The 22,050-nt window shown below is 38.5% G+C and overlaps 1 protein-coding gene across 9 annotated transcripts in view; it reads left to right on the top strand.

The window, feature by feature from the left end:
• Positions 1 to 22,050, top strand: part of hppy (MAP4K3-like protein hppy) — a 344,184-nt gene that overhangs the window by 124,858 nt on the left and 197,276 nt on the right. For all 9 annotated transcript variants that reach the window (XM_070092488.1, XM_070092484.1, XM_070092486.1 and 6 more), the window contains exons 9-10: positions 1,859 to 1,962; positions 14,914 to 14,993. In XM_070092488.1, coding sequence (XP_069948589.1) covers positions 1,859 to 1,962; positions 14,914 to 14,993 — 184 coding nt within the window. The remainder of the gene's footprint in view (positions 1 to 1,858; positions 1,963 to 14,913; positions 14,994 to 22,050) is intronic.

The raw sequence follows: 22,050 nt of genomic DNA, 5'->3' as shown, positions 1-22,050 counted from the left end.
TATCAGTGCACTAGTGAAAGAATATTAGGCTCCCTAGTTGACGTGTATTGGACGTGTGGTGTGATTTATTTACTCCTGAACATTGGTAAAAATCAAACATTTCCGCTACTTTGAGCTCAGTTTCAAGGTCGTTTTCATCGTCAAAGTAATGAAAATCATCTCTATTTCTGTAATATGTTTTCCATTTTATCACCTAAGACCATGAAAACGCGAATACAACGATAAATACTATACGAAAATACACCTCAAAGTCGGCATTTTATTCCAAAAAACGATCGGAGTTTTTTTTTCTCATTACGCAATGTGTGCTGCAGGATTTTTTTTGTGGTGCACACTGACCACACAGACCCATTCTCTCACATGTGGGCCTACCAGCTTTCTCCCGCTTGATTTGAAGCCGCTAGAATTATTGAGTATATATACGTCAGAAACATTGGCTCGTAAGACGTATTTATACGTCGAAAACAGTCAAAGAGTTAAACAAAAAACATGGTCAAAGTTTTTTTTTTCTCATTACGCACTGTGTGCTGCAGGATTTTTTTTATACTGTGCACACTGACCGCATAGACCCATTCTTTCATATGTAGGCCTACCAGCTTTCTCTTGCTAGATTTGAGGGCGCTAGAATTTATGCATACTAGTACGTCAAAAACCTTGGCTCGTAAGCCGTACTAGTACGGCCGAAACCCCGAAAAGGTTAAGGTAAGTAACTCAGAAATAGGTTAGACTCAATCCCACATCAAAACTAGCTGGTCAATGCTCTTATCACTAAACCATATTGTTTACAGTTATGTTATTGCACGAATAACCCACACATAGAAGAGAGGAGCTTATGACAACGTTTTGGTCCAACCTGGACCATTTACAAAGTCACACTAATGAAAAGGAGAGTGGGAAGGGTATATATAGGCAGGAGGTAGTGGTAGTAGTAGTATTATTAGTATTGGAGGTGGAGGGAAGTAGTAGTGGGGAAGTAGTAAGAGGAGGAGGAGCCAGTCAAATACTAAAAAAGAGCACTGCAAGTGAGCTAGGAGCCCACAGAGTGTAAGAGCAAGAACACCGAGGGGGGGGGGGGAAATAAATAAATGAAGAAATAAAGAAGGAACAGATACACAGGGTAGAAGACAACCCAAAGGAGAAAAAGGAAAGAGGAAAGGGGAAGAGGGAGAAGAAGAAAAAGGAGGAATCAGGTTAGGTCACGGGTGTTCTGAAGTTTGGAGCATTTTACATTGTAGTGAGAAAGGAAGGCAACTACAGAGACAAAGCCAGGACTAAGATTCATACTAGGAAAGTTGTGTATTAGGGAGGATTCAACCAGATGGCAACTGTTAAAGTTGGAAGTAGGGGAGACAGTTTTAGCAGAAGACCAGTCGATAGGATGGCTGTGATCTCTGATGTGATAGAAGAGAGCATTGTTAGTATCGGCAAGCCTAACACTGCTTTTGTGCTTCCTAAGTCTGTCAGAAAGAACTGGCTGATCTCTTTATGACAGACTTAGGGAGCACAAAAGTAGTTTTAGGCTTGCCGACACTAACAATGCTCTCTTCTGTCATGTCAGAGATCACAGCCATCCTATCGACTGGTCTTCTGCTAAAACTGTCTTCCCTACTTCCAACTTAAACAGTTGCTGTCTGGTTGAATCCATCCTAATACACAACTTTCCTTGTATGAATCTTAGTCCTGGCTTCGTCTCTGTAGATGCCTTCCTTTCTCATTACATTGTAAAATGCTCCAAACTTCATTGAATGAAAATTTTCTTAACTGGATATTAATATGGAGTATTTTTTTGTTTTTAAAAACACTGCTCACAAATATTGTTAGCTACATTCAGTAATGCTTGTTTCACAATACTTTTCAGTGGAGTCGGTGAACTTTGAGCCTCCACTAGTCACAGAGTTGAATGCTGAGCCACCACCTGCTAGATACCCAGCTCCAGGTCAGCCATGGGATTCTGCTATGGAGGTAAACAAAATTTGTATAAAGATATTTGGTTCAGTGAACCGACAGGTTGATAAGTTAGACACTTATGGAATTGTTTCGCTAACCAGTGGCTTCCTCAGTTTAATACATAGCAGTTCGAAATAGTTCTTGTTCTTGCAATAATGTAGCGGCTATTTTCTTATGATGAGGCCCAGCCATTATCTGGAATGTTTTAGTAAATGTTTCTAGTAAATCAAAAGTTATAAACATCTAATAGTTGTTTAAATGTTGGAAAGAGGTGACTCATTCATTTGGATTTAGCTCTTTTTTTAGGTTTTAATAATAATAATAATTCTCCGTGGGGAAGTAGAGCAGAATTCTTCCTCCCTAAGCCATGCTTGTCGTAAGAGGTGACTAAAATGCCGGGAGCAAGGGGCTAGTAACCCCTTCTCCTGTATATATTATTAAATTTAAAAAGAGAAAGTTAAGTTTTTCTTTTTAGGTACCCTGCCTTGGTGGGATATGGCCGGTTTGTTGAAAAAAAAGAAAAATAATAATACAGGTCTCCCTCAACATTGGCGAGGGTTAGGGGATCAAGAGCCTCGCGAATGTTGAAAAATTGAGAATGTTTGGTGCCCCAATATATTTTAGGGAAATACAATGCAGTATTGCTTCCTTAACTTGTTGAACCATGAACAGTCATAAAATACATGAAAATATTGTGCTAAATACAGTGGTCCCTCAATAATCGTCCAGCTCGATAGTCGTCCTTTTCGGAAATCGTCGTGTTATTCTCACCCAAACATTGGCTCGCAAATGGTCGGTTTGCTCGCTAATCATCCTTCGTCTGGGACACGTACTCACGCTCTGAGCCGCCTCAGCCTCTCTTCCCAGCCAGTGTGCCATTGTTTACCAGTGAGCGACGGTTCCCTCACTTGTTCATACGAAATATTTCATAATATTCAATTTGTTTTAGTGCTTGCAACTGCTAAATAAGTCACCATGGCTTCAAAGAAAGCTTCTAGTGCCAGCCCTTTGGTAAAGAATGTGTGAAGCACACATTATTTATGAAAAAGTTTGTAGAAAAATACAAAGGTGATGGTGGTGTAGAGTGGAAGCAGTTGTGATAGTGGTTGATGGTGGTAGAGGGTGGTAGTGATGGTGGTAGAAGGTAGTAATGATGGTGGTAACAGTTGTAATAGCGGTAGAAGGTGGTAGTGATGGTGGTAGCAATTGTAATAGTGGTAGAAGGTGGTAGTGATGGTGGTAGAGGGTGCCTTCTTTAGTGATTCAGCAATTCTACCAACTCCTCCAATGTTGTTGAGTTATATAGGGCTACAGAAAACACCGCCGCCTCAGCTGCTGCTTCACCACCATTATGGATGGCATACTCTCAGTGGCCCTTATATACCCAACAACAACACAACACAACACCTCTTGTGACATGCATCATGACTTATTTTATTCATTCTAGAGTATATTCCATGTTTCTATGTTATTAATATTGTTTATTATGTCATATTAGTTGAATTGTGATAGATAAATAAGCCGGAGAGTTGATATTAGTGTCATATTCTCCAACAATAAACTTCCCATCCCTCCCTCACACAACCAAGTCTTCAATAAGAACAAAAGAAAGAAGGAACACTACAGTAGGCCTGCTGGCCCATACTAGGCCAGTCCTTCACAAATCCAACCCACTAACAGAACAAATGCTACCCAAGCAATAAGCTCAGGTGCAAGTCTGACTCAAATCCAACCCCTCTCACTCATGTATTTTTTTTTTTTTTTTCAAGCAAGTTGGCCGTCTCCCACCGAGGCAGGGTGACCCAAAAAAGAAAAAAAATCCCCAAAAAGAAAATACTTTCATCATTATTCAACACTTTCACCACACTCACACATTATCACTGTTTTTGCAGAGGTGCTCAGAATACAACAGTTTAGAAGCATATACATATAAAAGTACACAACATATCCCTCCAAACTGCCAATATCCCAAAACCCCTCCTTTAAAGTGCAGGCATTGTACTTCCCATTTCCAGGACTCAAGTCCGACTATATGAAAATTACCGGTTTCCCTGAATCCCTTCACTAAATATTACCCTGCTCACACTCCAACAGATCGTCAGGTCCCAAGTATCATTCGTCTCCATTCACTCCTATCTAACACGCTCATGCACGCTTGCTGGAAGTCCAAGCCCCTCGCCCACAAAACCTCCTTTACCCCCTCTTTCCAACCCTTTCGAGGACGACCCCTACCCCTCCTTCCTTCCCCTATAGATTTATATGCTTTCCATGTCATTCTACTTTGATCCATTCTCTCTAAATGACCAAACCACCTCAACAACCCCTCTTCTGCCCTCTGACTAATGCTTTTATTAACTCCACACCTTCTCCTAATTTCCACACTCCGAATTTTCTGCATAATATTTACACCACACATTGCCCTTAGACAGGACATCTCCACTGCCTCCAACCGTCTCCTCGTTGCTGCATTTACCACCCAAGCTTCACATCCATATAAGAGTGTTGGTACTACTATACTTTCATACATTCCCTTCTTTGCCTCCATAGATAACGTTTTTTGACTCCACATATACCTCAACGCACCACTCGCCTTTTTTCCCTCATCAATTCTATGATTAACCTCATCCTTCATAAATCCATCCACCGACACGTCAACTCCCAAGTATCTGAAAACATTCACTTCTTCCATACTCCTCCTCCCCAATTTGATATCCAATTTTTCTTTATCTAAATCATTTGATACCCTCATCACCTTACTCTTTTCTATGTTCACTTTCAACTTTCTACCTTTACACACATTCTCAAACTCATCCACTAACCTAACCAATTTTTCTTTAGAATCTCCCATAAGCACAGTATCATCAGCAAAAAGTAACTGTGTCAATTCCCAGTTTGAATTTGATTCCCCATAATTTAACCCCACCCCTCTCCCGAACACCCTAGCATTTACTTCTTTTACAACCCCATCTATAAATATATTAAACAACCATGGTGACATTACACATCCCTGTCTAAGACCTACTTTTACCGGGAAGTATTCTCCCTCTCTTCTACACACCCTAACCTGAGCCTCACTATCCTCATAAAAGCTCTTAACAGCATTTAGTAACTTACCACCTATTCCATATACTTGCAACATCTGCCACATTGCTCCTCTATCCACTCTATCATATGCCTTTTCTAAATCCATAAATGCAGTAAAAACTTCCCTACCTTTATCTAAATACTGTTCACATATATGCTTCAATGTAAACACTTGATCTACACATCCCCTACCCACTCTGAAGCCTCCCTGCTCATCCGCAATCCTACATTCTGTCTTACCTCTGATTGTTTCAATTATAACCCTACCGTATACTTTTCCTGGTATACTCAGTAAACTTATTCCTCTATAATTTTTACAATCTCTTTTGTCCCCTTTCCCTTTATATAAAGGGACTATACATGCTCTCTGCCAATCCCTAGGTACCTTCCCCTCTTTCATACATTTATTAAACAAAAGTACCAACCACTCCAACACTGTATCCCCCCCCTGCTTTTAACATTTCTGTCATGACCCCATCAGTTCCAGCTGCTTTACCCCCTTTCATTCTACGTAATGCCTCACGTACCTCCTCCACACTTACATTCTGGTCTTCTTCACTCCTAAAAGATGGTATACCTCCCTGGCCAGTGCATGAAATTACCGCCTCCCTTTCTTCCTCAACATTTAAAAGTTCCTCAAAATATTCTCGCCATCTACCTAATACCTCCCTTTCCCCATCTACTAATTTCCCTACTCTGTTTTTAACTGACAAATCCATACTTTCCCTAGGCTTTCTTAACTTGTTTAACTCACTTCAAAATTTTTTCTTATTTTCATTAAAATTTCTTGACAGTGCCTCTCCCACTCTATCATCTGCTCTCCTTTTGCACTCTCACCACTCTCTTCACCTTTCTTTTACTCTCCATATACTCTGCTCTTCTTATAACACTTCTGCTTTGTAAAAACCTCTCATAAGCTACCTTTTTCTCTTTTATCACACCCTTTACTTCATCATTCTACCAGTCACTCCTCTTTCCTCCTGCCCCCACCCTCCTATAACCACAAACTTCTGCCCCACATTCTAATACTGCATTTTTAAAACTATTCCTAACCTCTTCAACCCCCCACTACTCATCTTTGCACTAGCCCACCTTTCTGCCATGTATTTATGCAACCTAAATTTGAAACTACCCAATGTTTTAGCTTCGATCACCCTACTAGGCAGACCGTTCCACTCATCAACTACCTCTATTACCAGTGTTCATTTATACATTTTATTAGTGCTTTACATTTATTTGGCATTCTTTTCTGCATGTAAATCTATATTTATGCTAGGGAAGTGACCCCTGAAGTGACCTAGAGTCCTTATGTCTTCCATTCATCAACAACAGCCTTCAATAAAGGTAACTGTCATGTTGAATGTTCATTCTTTTGTGCATGTAACTCTATCTTTTAGGTAAAAAAAAAAAAATGTTGTTGATACTTCTGGGTGTCTGGAGCGAATTAATTGGATTTATATTATTTCTTATGGGGAAAATTGATTCGAAAATCGTCCATTTCGATAATAGTCTCACTTCCAGGAACGGATTAGGGACGATAATTGAGGGACCACTGTACATACATGTTATGGTTTAATAACATGTATGTCATTAAATACCACTGCCTCAACCACTGTGGCACACTGCTCATATTTTGGTACAATTTCTTTCTTCAATTCTATTGTGTTTTTCAATTTCTTTACCAAAGGGCTGGCACTAGTAAGTTTCTTTGGGCCCACAGTTAATTATGTAGCAGTTGCACTCAATCTGCAAGCACCAAACACAATGAATTATTGTGAAATATTTGGAAGAGCGCGGAGGCTAATGGTCACTCCCGCATAAACAAAGCCACACTGACTGACGATGCCTGGAGGAAGTGGCTGAGGCATTGTTAGTCAGTGTGGCTTTGTTTATGCGGGCGGGGGTGACCATTAGCCTCAGCGCTCTTCCAAACATTTCACAATAATTCATTGTGTTTGGTGCTTGTAGATTGAGTGCAACTGCAGTGGTTGAGGCAGTGGTAGAGGCAGTGGTTGAGGCAGTGGTTGAGGCAGTGGTTGCGGCAGTGGTAGAGGCAGTGGTAGAGGCAGTGGTAGAGGCAGTGGTTGAGGCAGTGGTTGAGGCAGTGGTTGAGGCAGTGGTTGAGGGAACAGTCAGGCAATTAATTTTTTTTTTTGTTTTCCGTCTGATTTCCTCCAGTTTTGGTGCACAAGACAAAGTGTTTTCACTCTTTCTTGAAAATATTTATCAAAAATATACCTCAAACAACAACTGAGAAAAGACTGAAAAAGGACTGATATACTGAAAATGCCCTTGGGGGGTGATTTATTCCTATATGGGACGACGTAAGGTTGTTTGGACACTTGGTGCCGAGAGAACAATGCTAATACGAATTTTCTTCGGGACCTTTCCTCTAAATAACTTATCTTTATTTCACAAAAAAATAAAGTTTGTTAGTTCTTGGAATGTTGCAAAAAAATCTGCCCTTTACTCCCACATGAATCCCAAAGTATTTGGAATATTTCCAAAAATGACCCGAAGGAGATTAGAGAAATCATTATTCTACAATTTCTGTGAATATTATTCCATTTAATTAAGTAATAAAGGAAGAAATAGGTACAATAAGTGAATAAGTTACTTCCGAGATATTGGCCTGGAACGCCCGCCGGCCCACCATCTCAAATTTTTTTTTTTTCACGAAAATCGCGTTTGTTTGGGTGTATTTCTTAGTAAACTGATGTTCTAGTGGTTATCCTCGTCAAAACACCGTTTTCTCTTACTCAAAGACGACATGGAGAGGAGTAACTCATTTATATCGAAATACACCTACCATCCGACTTACAACCGAGTTCGGTTCCGAGAAACCGGTCGTAAGTCGAAATAGTCGTAAGTCGAACTTTACTACTGAATATCAACAAAACATTTTTGTAATGACTTTATTTTATTGTTTCATTTTGGTATTTCATGTTATTTACTTTACTTTTTATGTTGTTAGTACTGTATTTTATACTGTAAGGTTTAGGATAAATGCTGTGTACAACACAAATAGGTTGTTTATTTCCCAGAAATTTGGCATAAAAAACACGGTCGTAAGTCGAGTGGTCGTAAGTCGAGTGGTCGTAAGTCGAGCAGGTCGTAAGTCGGATGGTAGGTGTATTCCCGATGGTCTCTTGCCATATTATGGCCTATTTTATTCAGTCTAGAATATATAACATGTTTGTATGTTATTCATAGTGTTTATTATATATTAGATCAATTCTGATAGATAAATAAGCTGTAGAGTTGATATATAAGTTGATATAAGCGTAATAATGAAGTGATTTCTCCTGGCTCTCTCTGGAGCAGGAATATGGCCGAGTGTTCCCAGATGGTTTCTGATTGGCTGGCACTCTACGGATAAGCTCCGCCTACTCTTATATGATGCCAAATACATGTAGTCAGTTATTATATTAGAAAGAATAATGCAAGAAAAAGCTATAAAAAACAAGGAAAAAATTCCAAAAAATATATGGGCTGTGAGCAGACGCGCTACCCATATCGCCGTTACCATACCTGATATAAACGACTATAATTTCTTGTAGAAACGTCGTAGAACATTGATTCTTGTACCATTGTGTTGCCAAAGAGTTAAGCTATTTTTCTGTATAAATAACTCAATTTCCATAATTTTTTTATTTTTTTTGAGAGTTTTTTGAGAGTGCATGGAAAATTGCCTGACTGCCCCCTTGAGGCAGTGGTATTTAATAACATTAATAATAATAATAATAAATGTTATTAATAGTATGTATTATTATCATTAATAACATAGATGTTATTAAATACCACTGCCTCAACTGCTGCCTCAACCACTGCTTCTACCACTGCCTCAACCATTGCCACAACCACTGCCTCAACTGCTGCCTCAACCACTGCCTCAACCAGTGCCTCAACCACTGCCTCAACAACTCCAGTAGCACTCAATCTACAAGCACCAAACACAATGAATTATTGTGAAATGTTTAGAAGAGCACAGACTATTGCTCACTCCAGCATAAACAAGACCACACTGAGTGACGATGCCTCAACCACTTCCTCCACCACTGCTTCAACCCTCGTAATTTTGTACAGTTTCCTTCTTCAATTCTATATTATTATTGTTATTATTATTATTATTATTATTATTATTATTATTATTAGCAGAAATGTTTGATTCTTTGCTGTGTTCAAGAGTAAACATATGATGCCACTGTTCAATACCTGCCCGAATGGCCATTCCAATATGCAGTCATGAATGAGTTGACATTATTTATACTGCAGTTTAACCCTTAAACGGTCCAAAAGTATACATGTATATACGTTCACGCGCGTAGCGCCCCAAACGTATATATACGTTTTCTTTGTCATTCATTCAACATTGCCACAATAAGCCTGAGTCACCTAGACATGAGAGAATGGGTGTGTGCACTCACTGTGTTCCATATTAAAATAATTGGGGATGCATGGGTACCATATGCTCTTTTTTCCTTTTAAAAGAAAAGATTTTTTTTTCCTCAAAAAATTTGGGGCGCTACGCGAATGAACGTATATATACGTTTGGACCGTTTAAGGGTTAATAGCAAATAATGAACAAACAAAACACTCGCCACACTGAGTGGTGGGAGGGCTGGCTGCCAGTTGCGGGGCTCAGAGGGAGGGTAGTAAGGACTCGCGGGTGGCGGGAAACTTAAATATGATTTGGCGCCTGGGAATTTGGCGGTTAGGAATTCGCGAATGTGTGAAGCCCGCGGAAGTTGAAAATGCGAATGTTGAGGGAGACCTGTAATGGGAGCAAGGGGTTAGTAATCTCTTCTGTATAAATTATTAAATTTAAAATGAAAAACTTTCATTTTTCTCTTTAGGTCACCCTGCCTTTATGGGATATGGCTAGTTTGTTGAGAAAAAAAAAGAAAGTAATAATAATATTAAGGTGCTTGGACATCCAGCAGTCATGTGTGAGCTTGTTAGATACAAGTGAATGGAGGCAAATGGTTTTTGAAACCTGATGTGCTTTTGAAGTGTGAGCAGGGTAACATTTTATGAAGGGATTCAGTGAGTCTTATTAGCTGGACTTAGTCCTGGAGGTGGGAAGTACAGTGCCTGCACTCTAAAGGAGGGGCTAGAGATATTTGAGAGACATTCGAACTGTCTTATCTGTGTGCCTCTGGCAAGACAGTATTAGTGTGAATGATGGTGATGGTGTGTCTTTTTTGGGTCGCCCTGCCTCAATGAATCTCTGGAGACAAGAAACGTTATCCATTGGGGCAAAGAAGGGAATGTACAAGAATGTTTTGGTATCAACACATTTATATGGGTGTGAAGCATGGGTTGTGAGTTATGCATCGAGGAGGAGGCTGGAGGCAGTAGAGATGTCGTGTCTAAGGGAAATGTGTGGTGTAAATATTATGCAGATAATTTGTAGTGTGAAAATTTAGAGAAGGTGTGGAGAGCTGAAGAGGGTTTGTTGAGGTGGTTTGGTCATTTAGAGAGAATGGAACAAACTAGAATGACTTGGAGAGCATATAAATCTACTAGAATGACTTGGAGAGCATATAAATCTGTAGGGGAAGGAAGGTGGGGGTAGGGGTTGTCCACAAAAAGGCTGGTGGGAGGGGGTAAAGGAGGTTTTGTGGGTGAGGGGCTTGGACTTCCAGCAAGCATGCGTGAACGTGTTAGATGAATGGTGACAAATGGTTTTTGGGACCTAACGAGCTGTTGGAGTGTGAGGAGGATAATATTTTGTGAAGGGATTCAGGGAAACCAGTTAGCCGGACTTGAATGCTGGAAATGAGAAGTACAATGCCTGCACTTTAAAGGAGGGGTTTGGGATATTGGCAGTTTAGAGGGACATCTAAACTGTCGTATCTGAGTGCCTCTGCAAAGACAGTGATTACGTATGATTAATGATGAAAGTGTTAAATGAAGATGAAAGTTTTTTCTTTCTTTTTGGATTTTTCTTTCTTTTTGGGCCACCCTGCCTTAGTGGGAAATGGCTGACGTGTTAAAAAAAATGCATGTGTAGTGTAACCTAAATGTAAGTAGAAGTAGCAAGACTTACCTAAAATCTATATATCAAATTATATACCAGATAGGTAGTAGGTTGGTAGACAGCAACCACCCAGGGAGGTACTACCATCCTGCCAAGTGAGTGTAAAACGAAAGCCTGTAATTGTTTTACATGATGGTTGGATTGCTGGTGTCTTTTGTCTGTCTCATAAATATGCAAGATTACAGGTATATCTTGCTACTTCTACTTACACTTAGGTCACACTACACATACATGTACACATTTATTTATACATACTCATCTGAGTTTTCTTTGATTTTATCTTAATAGTTCTTGGTCTTATTACTTTTCCTTTTATATCCATGGGGAAGTGGAATAAGAATCTTTCCTCCGTAAGCCATGCGTGTTGCAAAAGTCAGCTAAAATTCCGGGAACAATGGGCTAGTAACCCCTTTTCCTGTAAAGATTACTGAAAAGAATAAGAAGAAAATTGTCAGTGGGAAGTCTGAATGTGTGTGGATGTTGTGCAAATGATAAGAATGAGATAATTGTGGATGTTATGAATCAGAAGAAGCTGGATGTCCTGGCTTTAAGTGAAACAAAGCTGAAGGGGGTGGGAGAGTTTCAGTGGAGAGGAATAAATGGGATTAGATCAGGGGTTTCAAATAGAGTTAGAGCTAAAGGAGGAGTAGCAATAATGTTGAAAGATAACATATGGCAGGAAAAGAGGGACTAAAATGTATTAATTCAAGGATTATGTGGAGTAAAATAAAGGTTGGATGTGAAAAGTGGGTTATAGTAAGCATATATGCACCTGGAGAAGAGAGAAGTGTAGGAGAGAGAGAGAGAGAGATTTTGGGAAATGTTGAGTGAATGCATGGGGAGTTTTGAACCAAATGTGAGTACTTGTGGTTGGGGATTTCAATGCTAAAGTGGGTAAAAATGTTGTGGAGGGAGTAGTAGGTAAATTTGGGGTGCCAGGGGTAAATGTAAATGGGGAGCCTTTAATTGAGCTATGTGTAGAAAGAGATTTGGTAATAAGTAATACATATTTTATGAAAAAGAGGATAAATAAATATACAAGGTATGATGTAGCACGTAATGAAAGTAATTTGTTAGATTATGTATTGGTGGATAAAAGGTTGATGGGTAGGCTCCAGGATGTACTTGTTTATAGAGGGGCAACTGATATAGCGGATCATTATTTAGTTGTAGCTACAGTTAGAGTAAGAAGTAGATGGGTCAAGAGGAAGGTGGCAACAACAAGTACGAGGGAAGTGAAAGTGTATAAACTAATGGAGGAGGAAGTTTGGGTGAGATACATAAGCGACTATTGGCAGAAAGGTGGGCTAGTGCAAAGATGAGTAGTGGGGAGGTTGAAGAGGGTTGGAATAGTTTTAAAAATGCAGTATTAGAATGTGGGGCAGAAGTTTGTGGTTATAGGAGGGTGGGGGCAGGAGGAAACAGGAGTGATTGGTGGAATGATGAAGTAAAGGGTGTGATAAAAGAGAAAAAGTTAGCTTGTGAGAGGTTTTTACAAAGCAGAAGTGTTATAAGAAGAGTAGAGTATATGGAGATTAAAAGAAAGGTGAAGAGAGTGGTGAGAGAGTGCAAAAGGAGAGCAGATGATAAAATTGGAGAGGCACTGTCAAGAAATTTTAATGAAAATAAGAAAAAATTTTTGAATGAGTTAAACAAGTTAAGAAAGCCTAGGGAAAGTATGGATTTGTCAGTTAAAAACAGAGTAAGGAGTTAATAGATGGGGAGATGGAGGCATTAGGTAGATGGCAAGAATATTTTGAGGAACTTTTAAATGTTGAGGAAGAAAGGGAGGCGGTAATTTCATGCACTGGCCAGGGAGGTATACCATCTTTTAGGAGTGAAGAAGAGCAGAATGTAAGTGTGGGGGAGGTACGTGAGGCATTACGTAGAATGAAAGGGGGTAAAGCAGCTGGAACTGATGGGATCATGACAGAAATGTTAAAAGCAGGGGGGGATATAGTATTGGAGTGGTTGGTACTTTTGTTTAATAAATGTATGAAAGATGGGAAGGTACCTAGGGATTGGCAGAGAGCATGTATAGTCCCTTTATATAAAGGGAAAGGGGACAAAAGAGATTGTAAAAATTATAGAGGAATAAGCTTACTGAGTATACCAGGAAAAGTGTACGGTAGGGTTATAATTGAAAGAATTAGAGGTAAGACAGAATTTAGGATTGCAGATGAGCAAGGAGGTTTCAGAGTGGGTAGGGGATGTGTCGATCAAGTGTTTACATTGAAGCATATATGTGAACAGTATTTAGATAAAGGTAGGGAAGTTTTTATTGCATTTATGGATTTAGAAAAGGCAGATGATAGAGTGGATAGGGGAGCAATGTGGCAGATGTCACAAGTATTTGGAATAGGTGGTAAGTTACTAAATGCTGTAAAGAGTTTTTATGAGGGTAGTGAGGCTCAGGTTAGGGTGTGTAGAAGAGAAGGAGACTACTTCTTGGTAAAAGTAGGTCTTAGACAGGGATGTGTAATGTCACTATGATTGTTTAATATATTTATAGATGGGGTTGTAAAAGAAGTAAATGCTAGAGTGTTCGGGAGAGGGGTGGAATTAAATTATGGGGAATCAAATACAAAATGGGAATTGACAGTTACTTTTTGCTGATGATACTGTGCTTATGGGAGATTCTAAAGAAAAATTGCAAAGGTTAGTGGATGAGTTTGGGAGTGTGTGTAAAGGTAGAAAGTTGAAAGTGAACATAGAAAAGAGTAAGGTGATGAGGGTATCAAATGATTCAGATAAAGAAAAATTGGATATCAAATTGGGGAGGAGGAGTATGGAAGAAGTGAATGTTTTCAGATACTTGGGAGTTGACATGTCGGCGGATGGATTTATGAAGGTTGAGGTTAATCATAGAATTGATGAGGGAAAAAAGGTGAGTGGTGCATTGAGGTATATGTGGAGTCAAAAAACGTTATCTGTGGAGGCAAAGAAGGGAATGTATGAAAGTATAGTAGTACCAACACTCTTATATGGGTGTGAAGCTTGGGTTGTGAATGCAGCAGCGAGGAGGCGGTTGGAGGCAGTGGAGATGTCCTGTCTATGGGCAATGTGTGGTGTAAATATTATGCAGAAAATTCGGAGTGTGGAAATTAGGAGGAGGTGTGGAGTTAATAAAAGTATTAGTCAGAGGGCTGAAGATGGGTTGTTGAGGTGGTTTGGTCATTTAGAGAGAATGGATCAAAGTAGAATGACATGGAGAGCATATAAATCTGTAGGAGAAGGAAGGCGGGGTAGGGGTCGTCCTCGAAAAGGTTGGAAGGAAGGGGTAAGGGAGGTTTTGTGGGCGAGAGGCTTGGACTTCCAGTATGCGTGCGTGAGCGTGTTTGATAGGAGTGAATGGAGACGAATGGTATTTGGGACCTGACGATCTGTTGGAGTGTGAGCAGGGTAATATTTAGTGAAGGGATTCAGGGAAACCAGTTATTTTTATATAGCCGGACTTGAGTCCTGGAAATGAGAAATACAATGCCTGCACTCTAAAGGAGGGGTTTCGGGGTATTAGCAGTTTGGAGGGATATGTTGTGTATCTTTATACGTATATGCTTCTAAACTGTTGTGTTCTGAGCACCTCTGCAAAAACAGTGATTATGTGTGAGTGAGGTGAAAGTGTTGAATGATGATGAAAGTATTTTCTTTTTGGGGATTTTCTTTTTGGGTCACCCTGCCTCGGTGGGAGATGGCCGACTTGTTGAAAAAAAAAAAAATACTAGATATTTTTATTGAATTTAATATGTTGACATAATTTAATATGTTGACATAAGTTAATGAAAAGCAGTAGTGGTTGGTTTGAGTCTGTGTATTGTATATTAAATGTTTTATTACAGGAAGGAGAGGTGTGTTTGGACAATCATGATGTTGCAGAGTCTTGGATGGAGAATGACCCAGATAGTGAAGTCAAAACAAAGTAAGCTTTCCTTCAATCTTAATATTTATTAGCTAAAATATATATAGTTTTCTGCTTTGAAGACTTAGTAGCAGTGAGGGCCATTATATTGTACATGTAACAAACACATTTCTGCATTACAAGTAATGAGATAAGTCTAGTGAGAGGAATACCTACCAAGTTTGCAAGTGATCTATTAAGAATGTATAGTTTTTTGTATTATTACAGTACTTAATAGAACAATTGCACATCAGTTGATGCTAGAGTAGTGCATGTCTGTTTATTAACTTTCATATAATTATTTACAAGCAGAGAGACATGCTTATACTTTTTAAGTCATTTCAACACGTGCCCAAATAATAGTTGATATGATTTTTTGCCTCTTGCTTATTTTAACTGATAGTTACCTGGAGACTAGCCTGCTTTATGTTATTTCAGTAGCTATATACATCACCAAGAATCTACTATATTAATTTTCATTTGTATTTTAATTTTGATTGAAAAATTTTCTTTTGTTACTATATGTTAGAAAAAAAAAATTTTTATTACACTATCTCAGGTAGGAAACCTCTCTTAGTTAGACTCGAATTTTTTGTATATACTTTCTAAATAATTTAACAGCAGAGTAATGAATTATTCTCTTTAATATCTGAAAAATCCTGTGTTATAATCTTATATTCTACACATATCTTTGGTTATTGATAATATTTAAAAAAATTTAGTACATGTCTTAGTTTCAGGTACAGTGCAGGTAGTTAAAAGTGCAGGCACAGAAAGCTTTTTGTCTGTTGCATTTTTGTGTATTTGTTGCTTTCCTAATTTTTAATATTGTATCTCAAAAATACATACCTAGTGAATTCATGAATATATGGTCAACTTCAGTATTACTGTTATTTTTATTCACATTTTCAGCTTGTAAGCTGTAGTATCTTAGTAAGCGTTAACTAGTTCATTTTTTCTAGGGGTTCTGTCAAGTTTTTTATATTTTCTTAATACCTCTTAATAATACCAGGTTTTCTTCCTGTTTGTAATGCATGTTCTCTGGGAGTACCATACAACTTCTGTAGGAGATATAAAATTTGTAGCGAATGAAAGTGAGAAAAATTCAACTCAGTAATGAGCTTTTATTATAGATAACTCTATTTGACAATGAACCTTATGTCTTGAGAAAGACTACTCTTGCTTGGTGTTTTCCAGAAATCTTTGTTGATAGCCTCTGTATTATATCTTCAGTCCTTTAGTAAAAGTATATGGATTTTGTAAGATTTTCTTCAGTGGCAATAAGGCATTTCTTGTGATAGTGGGACACTTATACAATAGTGGACCGAGGGTGTACACACATGAGAAACAAGTTATCTTGAAGATGATGCATTTGCAGTTGTTACTATTTTGTATTCTTCGTAGCAGAGACAAGGCTCATGTAACATATGCATATATATTTTAGCACATTGGCTATTTCCCACCATAGTAAGGTGGCCCAAAGAAGGAAACATTCACCATCACACTTTCTGTAACCACCTTTCCAGAAGTACACAGACATCATAATTCAGATTATCTTAACCATTTTTCATTTTTCATATTTAAAGCACTAAAAATGTGCTTTAAATATGATAATTCTTAAAATAATTTCCTACTGTGTCTAATATGAATTAGGAATTTGATCTTGCATGTACCTCAATCCTATTTACAGTTTGTTTCAGCAAGGGCAAAGACTCTCACTCACTTTTAGTGGGTCAGAATTATTTTTTATGAGTTAACTCAGTGTCTGGTGCTGTGATCACACTTGAGATAAAAAGAAAATATAGTAAGGATGTACATGTTTATAGAGGGGCAACTGATATATCGGATCATTATTTAGTTGTAGCTACAGTTAGAGTAAGAGGTAGATGGGAAAAGAGGAAGGTGGCAACAACAAGTAAGAGGGAGGTGAAAGTGTATAAACTAAGGGAGGAGGAAGTTCGGGTGAGATATAAGCGACTATTGGCAGAAAGGTGGGCTAGTGCAAAGATGAGTAGTGGGGGGGTTGAAGAGGGTTGGAATAGTTTTAAAAATGCAGTATTAGAATGTGGGGCAGAAGTTTGTGGTTATAGGAGGGTGGGGGCAGGAGGAAAGAGGAGTGATTGGTGGAATGATGAAGTAAAGGGTGTGATAAAAGAGAAAAAGGTAGCTTATGAGAGGTTTTTACAAAGCAGAAGTGTTATAAGAAGAGCAGAGTATATGGAGAGTAAAAGAAAGGTAAAGAGAGTGGTGAGAGAGTGCAAAAGGAGAGCAGATGATAGAGTGGGAGAGGCACTGTCAAGAAATTTTAATGAAAATAAGAAAAAATTTTGGAGTGAGTTAAACAAGTTAAGAAAGCCTAGGGAAAATATGGATTTGTCAGTTAAAAACAGAGTAGGGGAGTTAGTAGATGGGGAGATGGAGGTATTGGGTAGATGGCGAGAATATTTTGAGGAACTTTTAAATGTTAAGGAAGAAACAGAGGCAGTAATTTCATGCACTGGTCAGGGAGGTATACCATCTTTTAGGAGTGAAGAAGAGCAGAATGTAAGTGTGGGGGAGGTACGTGAGGCATTACGTAAAATGAAAGGGGGTAAAGCAGCTGGAACTGATGGGATCATGACAGAAATGTTAAAAGCAGGGGGGGATATAGTGTTGGAGTGGTTGGTACTTTTGTTTAATAAATGTATGAAAGAGGGGAAGGTACCTAGGGATTGGCAGAGAGCATGTATAGTCCCTTTATATAAAGGGAAAGGGGACAAAAGAGACTGTAAAAATTATAGAGGAATAAGCTTACTGAGTATACCAGGAAAAGTGTACGGTAGGGTTATAATTGAAAGAATTAGAGGTAAGACAGAATGTAGGATTGCGGATGAGCAAGGAGGTTTTAGAGTGGGTAGGGGATGTGTAGATCAGGTGTTTACATTGAAGCATATATGTGAACAGTATTTAGATAAAGATAGGGAAGTTTTTATTGCATTTATGGATTTAGAAAAGGCATATGATAGAGTGGATAGAGGAGCAATGTGGCAGATGTTGCAAGTATATGGAATAGGTGGTAAGTTATTAAATGCTGTAAAGAGTTTTTATGAGGATAGTGAGGCTCAGGTTAGGGTGTGTAGAAGAGAGGGAGATTACTTCCCGGTAAAAGTAGGTCTTAGACAGGGATGTGTAATGTCACCATGGTTGTTTAATATATTTATAGATGGGGTTGTAAAGGAAGTAAATGCTAGGGTGTTTGGGAGAGGGGTGGGATTAAATTATGGGGAATCAAATTCAAAATGGGAATTGACACAGTTACTTTTTGCTGATGATACTGTGCTTATGGGAGATTCTAAAGAAAAATTGCAAAGGTTAGTGGATGAGTTTGGGAATGTGTGTAAAGGTAGAAAGTTGAAAGTGAACATAGAAAAGAGTAAGGTGATGAGGGTGTCAAATGATTTAGATAAAGAAAAATTGGATATCAAATTGGGGAGGAGGAGTATGGAAGAAGTGAATGTTTTCAGATACTTGGGAGTTGACATGTCGGCGGATGGATTTATGAAGGATGAGGTTAATCATAGAATTGATGAGGGAAAAAAGGTGAGTGGTGCGTTGAGGTATATGTGGAGTCAAAAAACGTTATCTATGGAGGCAAAGAAGGGAATGTATGAAAGTATAGTAGTACCAACACTCTTATATGGGTGTGAAGCTTGGGTGGTAAATGCAGCAGCGAGGAGACGGTTGGAGGCAGCGGAGATGTCCTGTTTAAGGGCAATGTGTGGTGTAAATATTATGCAGAAAATTCGGAGTGTGGAAATTAGGAGAAGGTGTGGAGTTAATAAAAGTATTAGTCAGAGGGCAGAAGAGGGGTTGTTGAGGTGGTTTGGTCATTTAGAGAGAATGGATCACAGTAGAATGACATGGAAAGCATATAAATCTATAGGGGAAGGAAGGCGGGGTAGGGGTCGTCCTCGAAAGGGTTGGAGAGAGGGGGTAAAGGAGGTTTTGTGGGTAAGGGGCTTGGACTTCCAGCAAGCGTGCGTGAGCGTGTTAGATAGGAGTGAATGGAGACGAATGGTACTTGGGACCTGACGATCTGTTGGAGTGTGAGCAGGGTAATATTTAGTGAAGGGATTCAGGGAAACCGGTTATTTTCATATAGTCGGACTTGAGTCCTGGAAATGGGAAGTACAATGCCTGCACTTTAAAGGAGGGGTTTGGGATATTGGCAGTTTGGAGGGATATGTTGTGTATCTTTATATGTTTATGCTTCTAGACTGTTGTATTCTGAGCACCTCTGCAAAAACAGTGATAATGTGCGAGTGTGGTGAAAGTGTTGAATGATGATGAAAGTATTTTCTTTTTGGGGATTTTCTTTCTTTTTTGGGTCACCCTGCCTCGGTGGGAGACGGCCGTATATATATATCTGTTTCTCAGGATGTTTGGTTACACTGGATTTAGTTAGTTTTGCAGAAAGTAGATTAACTATAAAAACCCAGGAATATGAGAGGAACTAAACTTGAAATTAAAGCTATAAGAGGAAAGATGGATTTTTTTTGTCAGGGGGAAATTTCAGGGAAGTACAGATTGGAGAATTTGGTGCCTTTGATTGCAGTACTGTGAGATCAAATGGTAGTCCCATATTCTAGACTTTTAATGTTAGAAGTGTTACATACAGAACATTGTTTAATTTTAAGTTTATGGCATAAACTAAACTAATACTAATGAAAAAAATGAAATTTTGTTATTTTTGAGTGCCTGTTTCTTCAAAAAAAAATTCACAAGCACTCTCACTCATTGCCATAAATGCAACAACAGTGATGAAGAAGAAATAGTTTATATTTAAGAGTGACAGTATAATCATCGGGATCATAAGCTGTAGAAGAGAGATGTGCTTTCAACTGAACTTGAAAGCATGAACAAATTCCTGACTCTTAACAGACACTGGCATCCTGTTGAACAGTCTAGGAACTACATAAGACTCTGCGAAAGATTTTACCAGCAGCATAAAGCTTAGTCTGCCTGTCTATACATGGGTTTTTAACAATTAACAGAAGCATTCCTGAGTCTTTTGTAAAAGGTACAAGCATGTCAGCAAAATATTTGGGTTCATTAACCCTTTCAGGGTCCAGAGGCCAAATTTCAAAGTGCGCACCAGGGTCCAAGAATTTTAAAAAAAAAAAATTTGTTATTTTTTCTTATGAAATAGTAGAGAATCTTTTTCTGAAGGTAATAAAACAAAAAGTACGAAATTTGATGGAAAATTGATGAAATTATGCTCTCGCGAATTTTGATCGTCAGCGATATTTACGAATCGGCGATTTTGCCGACTTTGACTCCCATTGTAGGCCAATTACATTATTCCATTCGACCAAATTCTTAGCTATTCACTAGTATTACTTCTATCAATTGAGCACAAGAAATCGCCAAGTCAACTGTTTCAGCTACAAAATAAAGTGATCGGAAATTGGTAATTTGGCCAATTTAACACAAAGTTCAAAATATTCCAGTTTCAAAATAGGGTCCAGAATAAACAGTGTAGATATTCCTGGCACTAAACTAACATTTCCTCTGTTCATTAGTTATGTTTTGAGGCTTTACAAATGAATTCCATTTTGATTTTTTATTCACATAATTTTTATTCAAAACCAAAAAATAGAAGATTTACTGTTATGCAATATTTTAATATCATCACCACATTTGTGAATGTATATTAGACCCACTAGCTGGCGTGTATTAGACGTGTGAGGTCGTTTGTTTACTATTGAACATCGGCAAAAATTTAACATTTCCACTACTTTGAGCTCAGTTTCAAGTCATTTCCAGTGTTAAAACCAATCAAAATCATCTCTCTTTCTGTAATATGTCTTTCATTCTATCCAATGAGACCAAGAAATCACAAATACAACTATAAAAAACATACGAAAAAGCACTGCAAAGTTGCTGTTTTAATCGAAAATCACGGTCTTGGTTTTTTTTTCTCTCATTATACAGTGTGCTGCAGGATTTGTTTTATGTGGTGCACACATACCACATAGATGTATTCTCTCATATCTAGGCCCAAATTTACCACTCACAGCTTATCAGAGTGAGCTGAGCTCATGGCGTAGATCTACGGTTTGGACCCTGAACGTAAAGCCGTATATCTACGGCACAGACCCTGAAAGGGTTAAACTTAATCATTTTAAATGTTAATAAATAGCATCTAATGTTAATCCTTGCTTTAATAGAGAACCAGTACAGCTCATACAAGTAGGGACCAGTGGGAACCCCAGTTGAGGGCGAAAATAACAGTCTAACCTCACGATTCAGGAAACAAACACGTGGGTAAGGACGGATAAGATACTCTGTGTATCAAGATATTTTCTGACTACATAGAGATTGCAAATATGAAACTTGCCAGATTTAACAATGAAGAATCCAAGTGGATAGCCCATATCCTTTGCTGATCCCATGGCTGCATACTAACAATACCACAGTCAAAGGCACCAAATTCTTCAGTCTCTACTTCCCCAAGATTTTCCCTGATAGTTAGAATCTCTTGTCTTATCCTCATAGTTTTTTTTTTTTTTTTTTTTTTTGTCATCCTGCAAAAGACAACTAAAACAAAGTTTTACATCTTTCACAGTTAGAACTCAGATGTAGACTTGTGTATCATTAACATGATAATCCCCAAGTGCATCCAACAGTAAAGGTAAGCCACTAACATAAACAGTGAACAGTGGCCCAAGAATAGAGCTATGAGGAATACCATAGGGCTTAGCAGATGGCTTAGATACAGAATCATCGACTACTATTTGATATGACCGATCAGAAAGATACAATTTCGGAAGTGACAAGGCAATATCCCAAAAGCCACAGCCAGAAAGATCACTTGTCAGTAATTCATGATATATGGTATCAAGTGCAGCATAGAGTCCAAACAAAATAAAATAACAAACATTCTCTCAGTGATGATTCAAACTCTTGACAGTTACACTGCCACCCTGCTATGAATACCATCCCACCAATATATATATCTTGGTTGTATACTTATGAAATAAGGGAAGTGATAGCATAGTTTATCAACCTTTGCAGTCAGTTGAAGTTGACCAGAAAT

This window comes from Cherax quadricarinatus, chromosome 39, assembly GCF_038502225.1.
Source record: "Cherax quadricarinatus isolate ZL_2023a chromosome 39, ASM3850222v1, whole genome shotgun sequence".
Classification (NCBI taxonomy): Eukaryota; Metazoa; Arthropoda; class Malacostraca; order Decapoda; family Parastacidae; genus Cherax; species Cherax quadricarinatus.
This window is presented reverse-complemented; position numbering and strand designations above follow the sequence as displayed.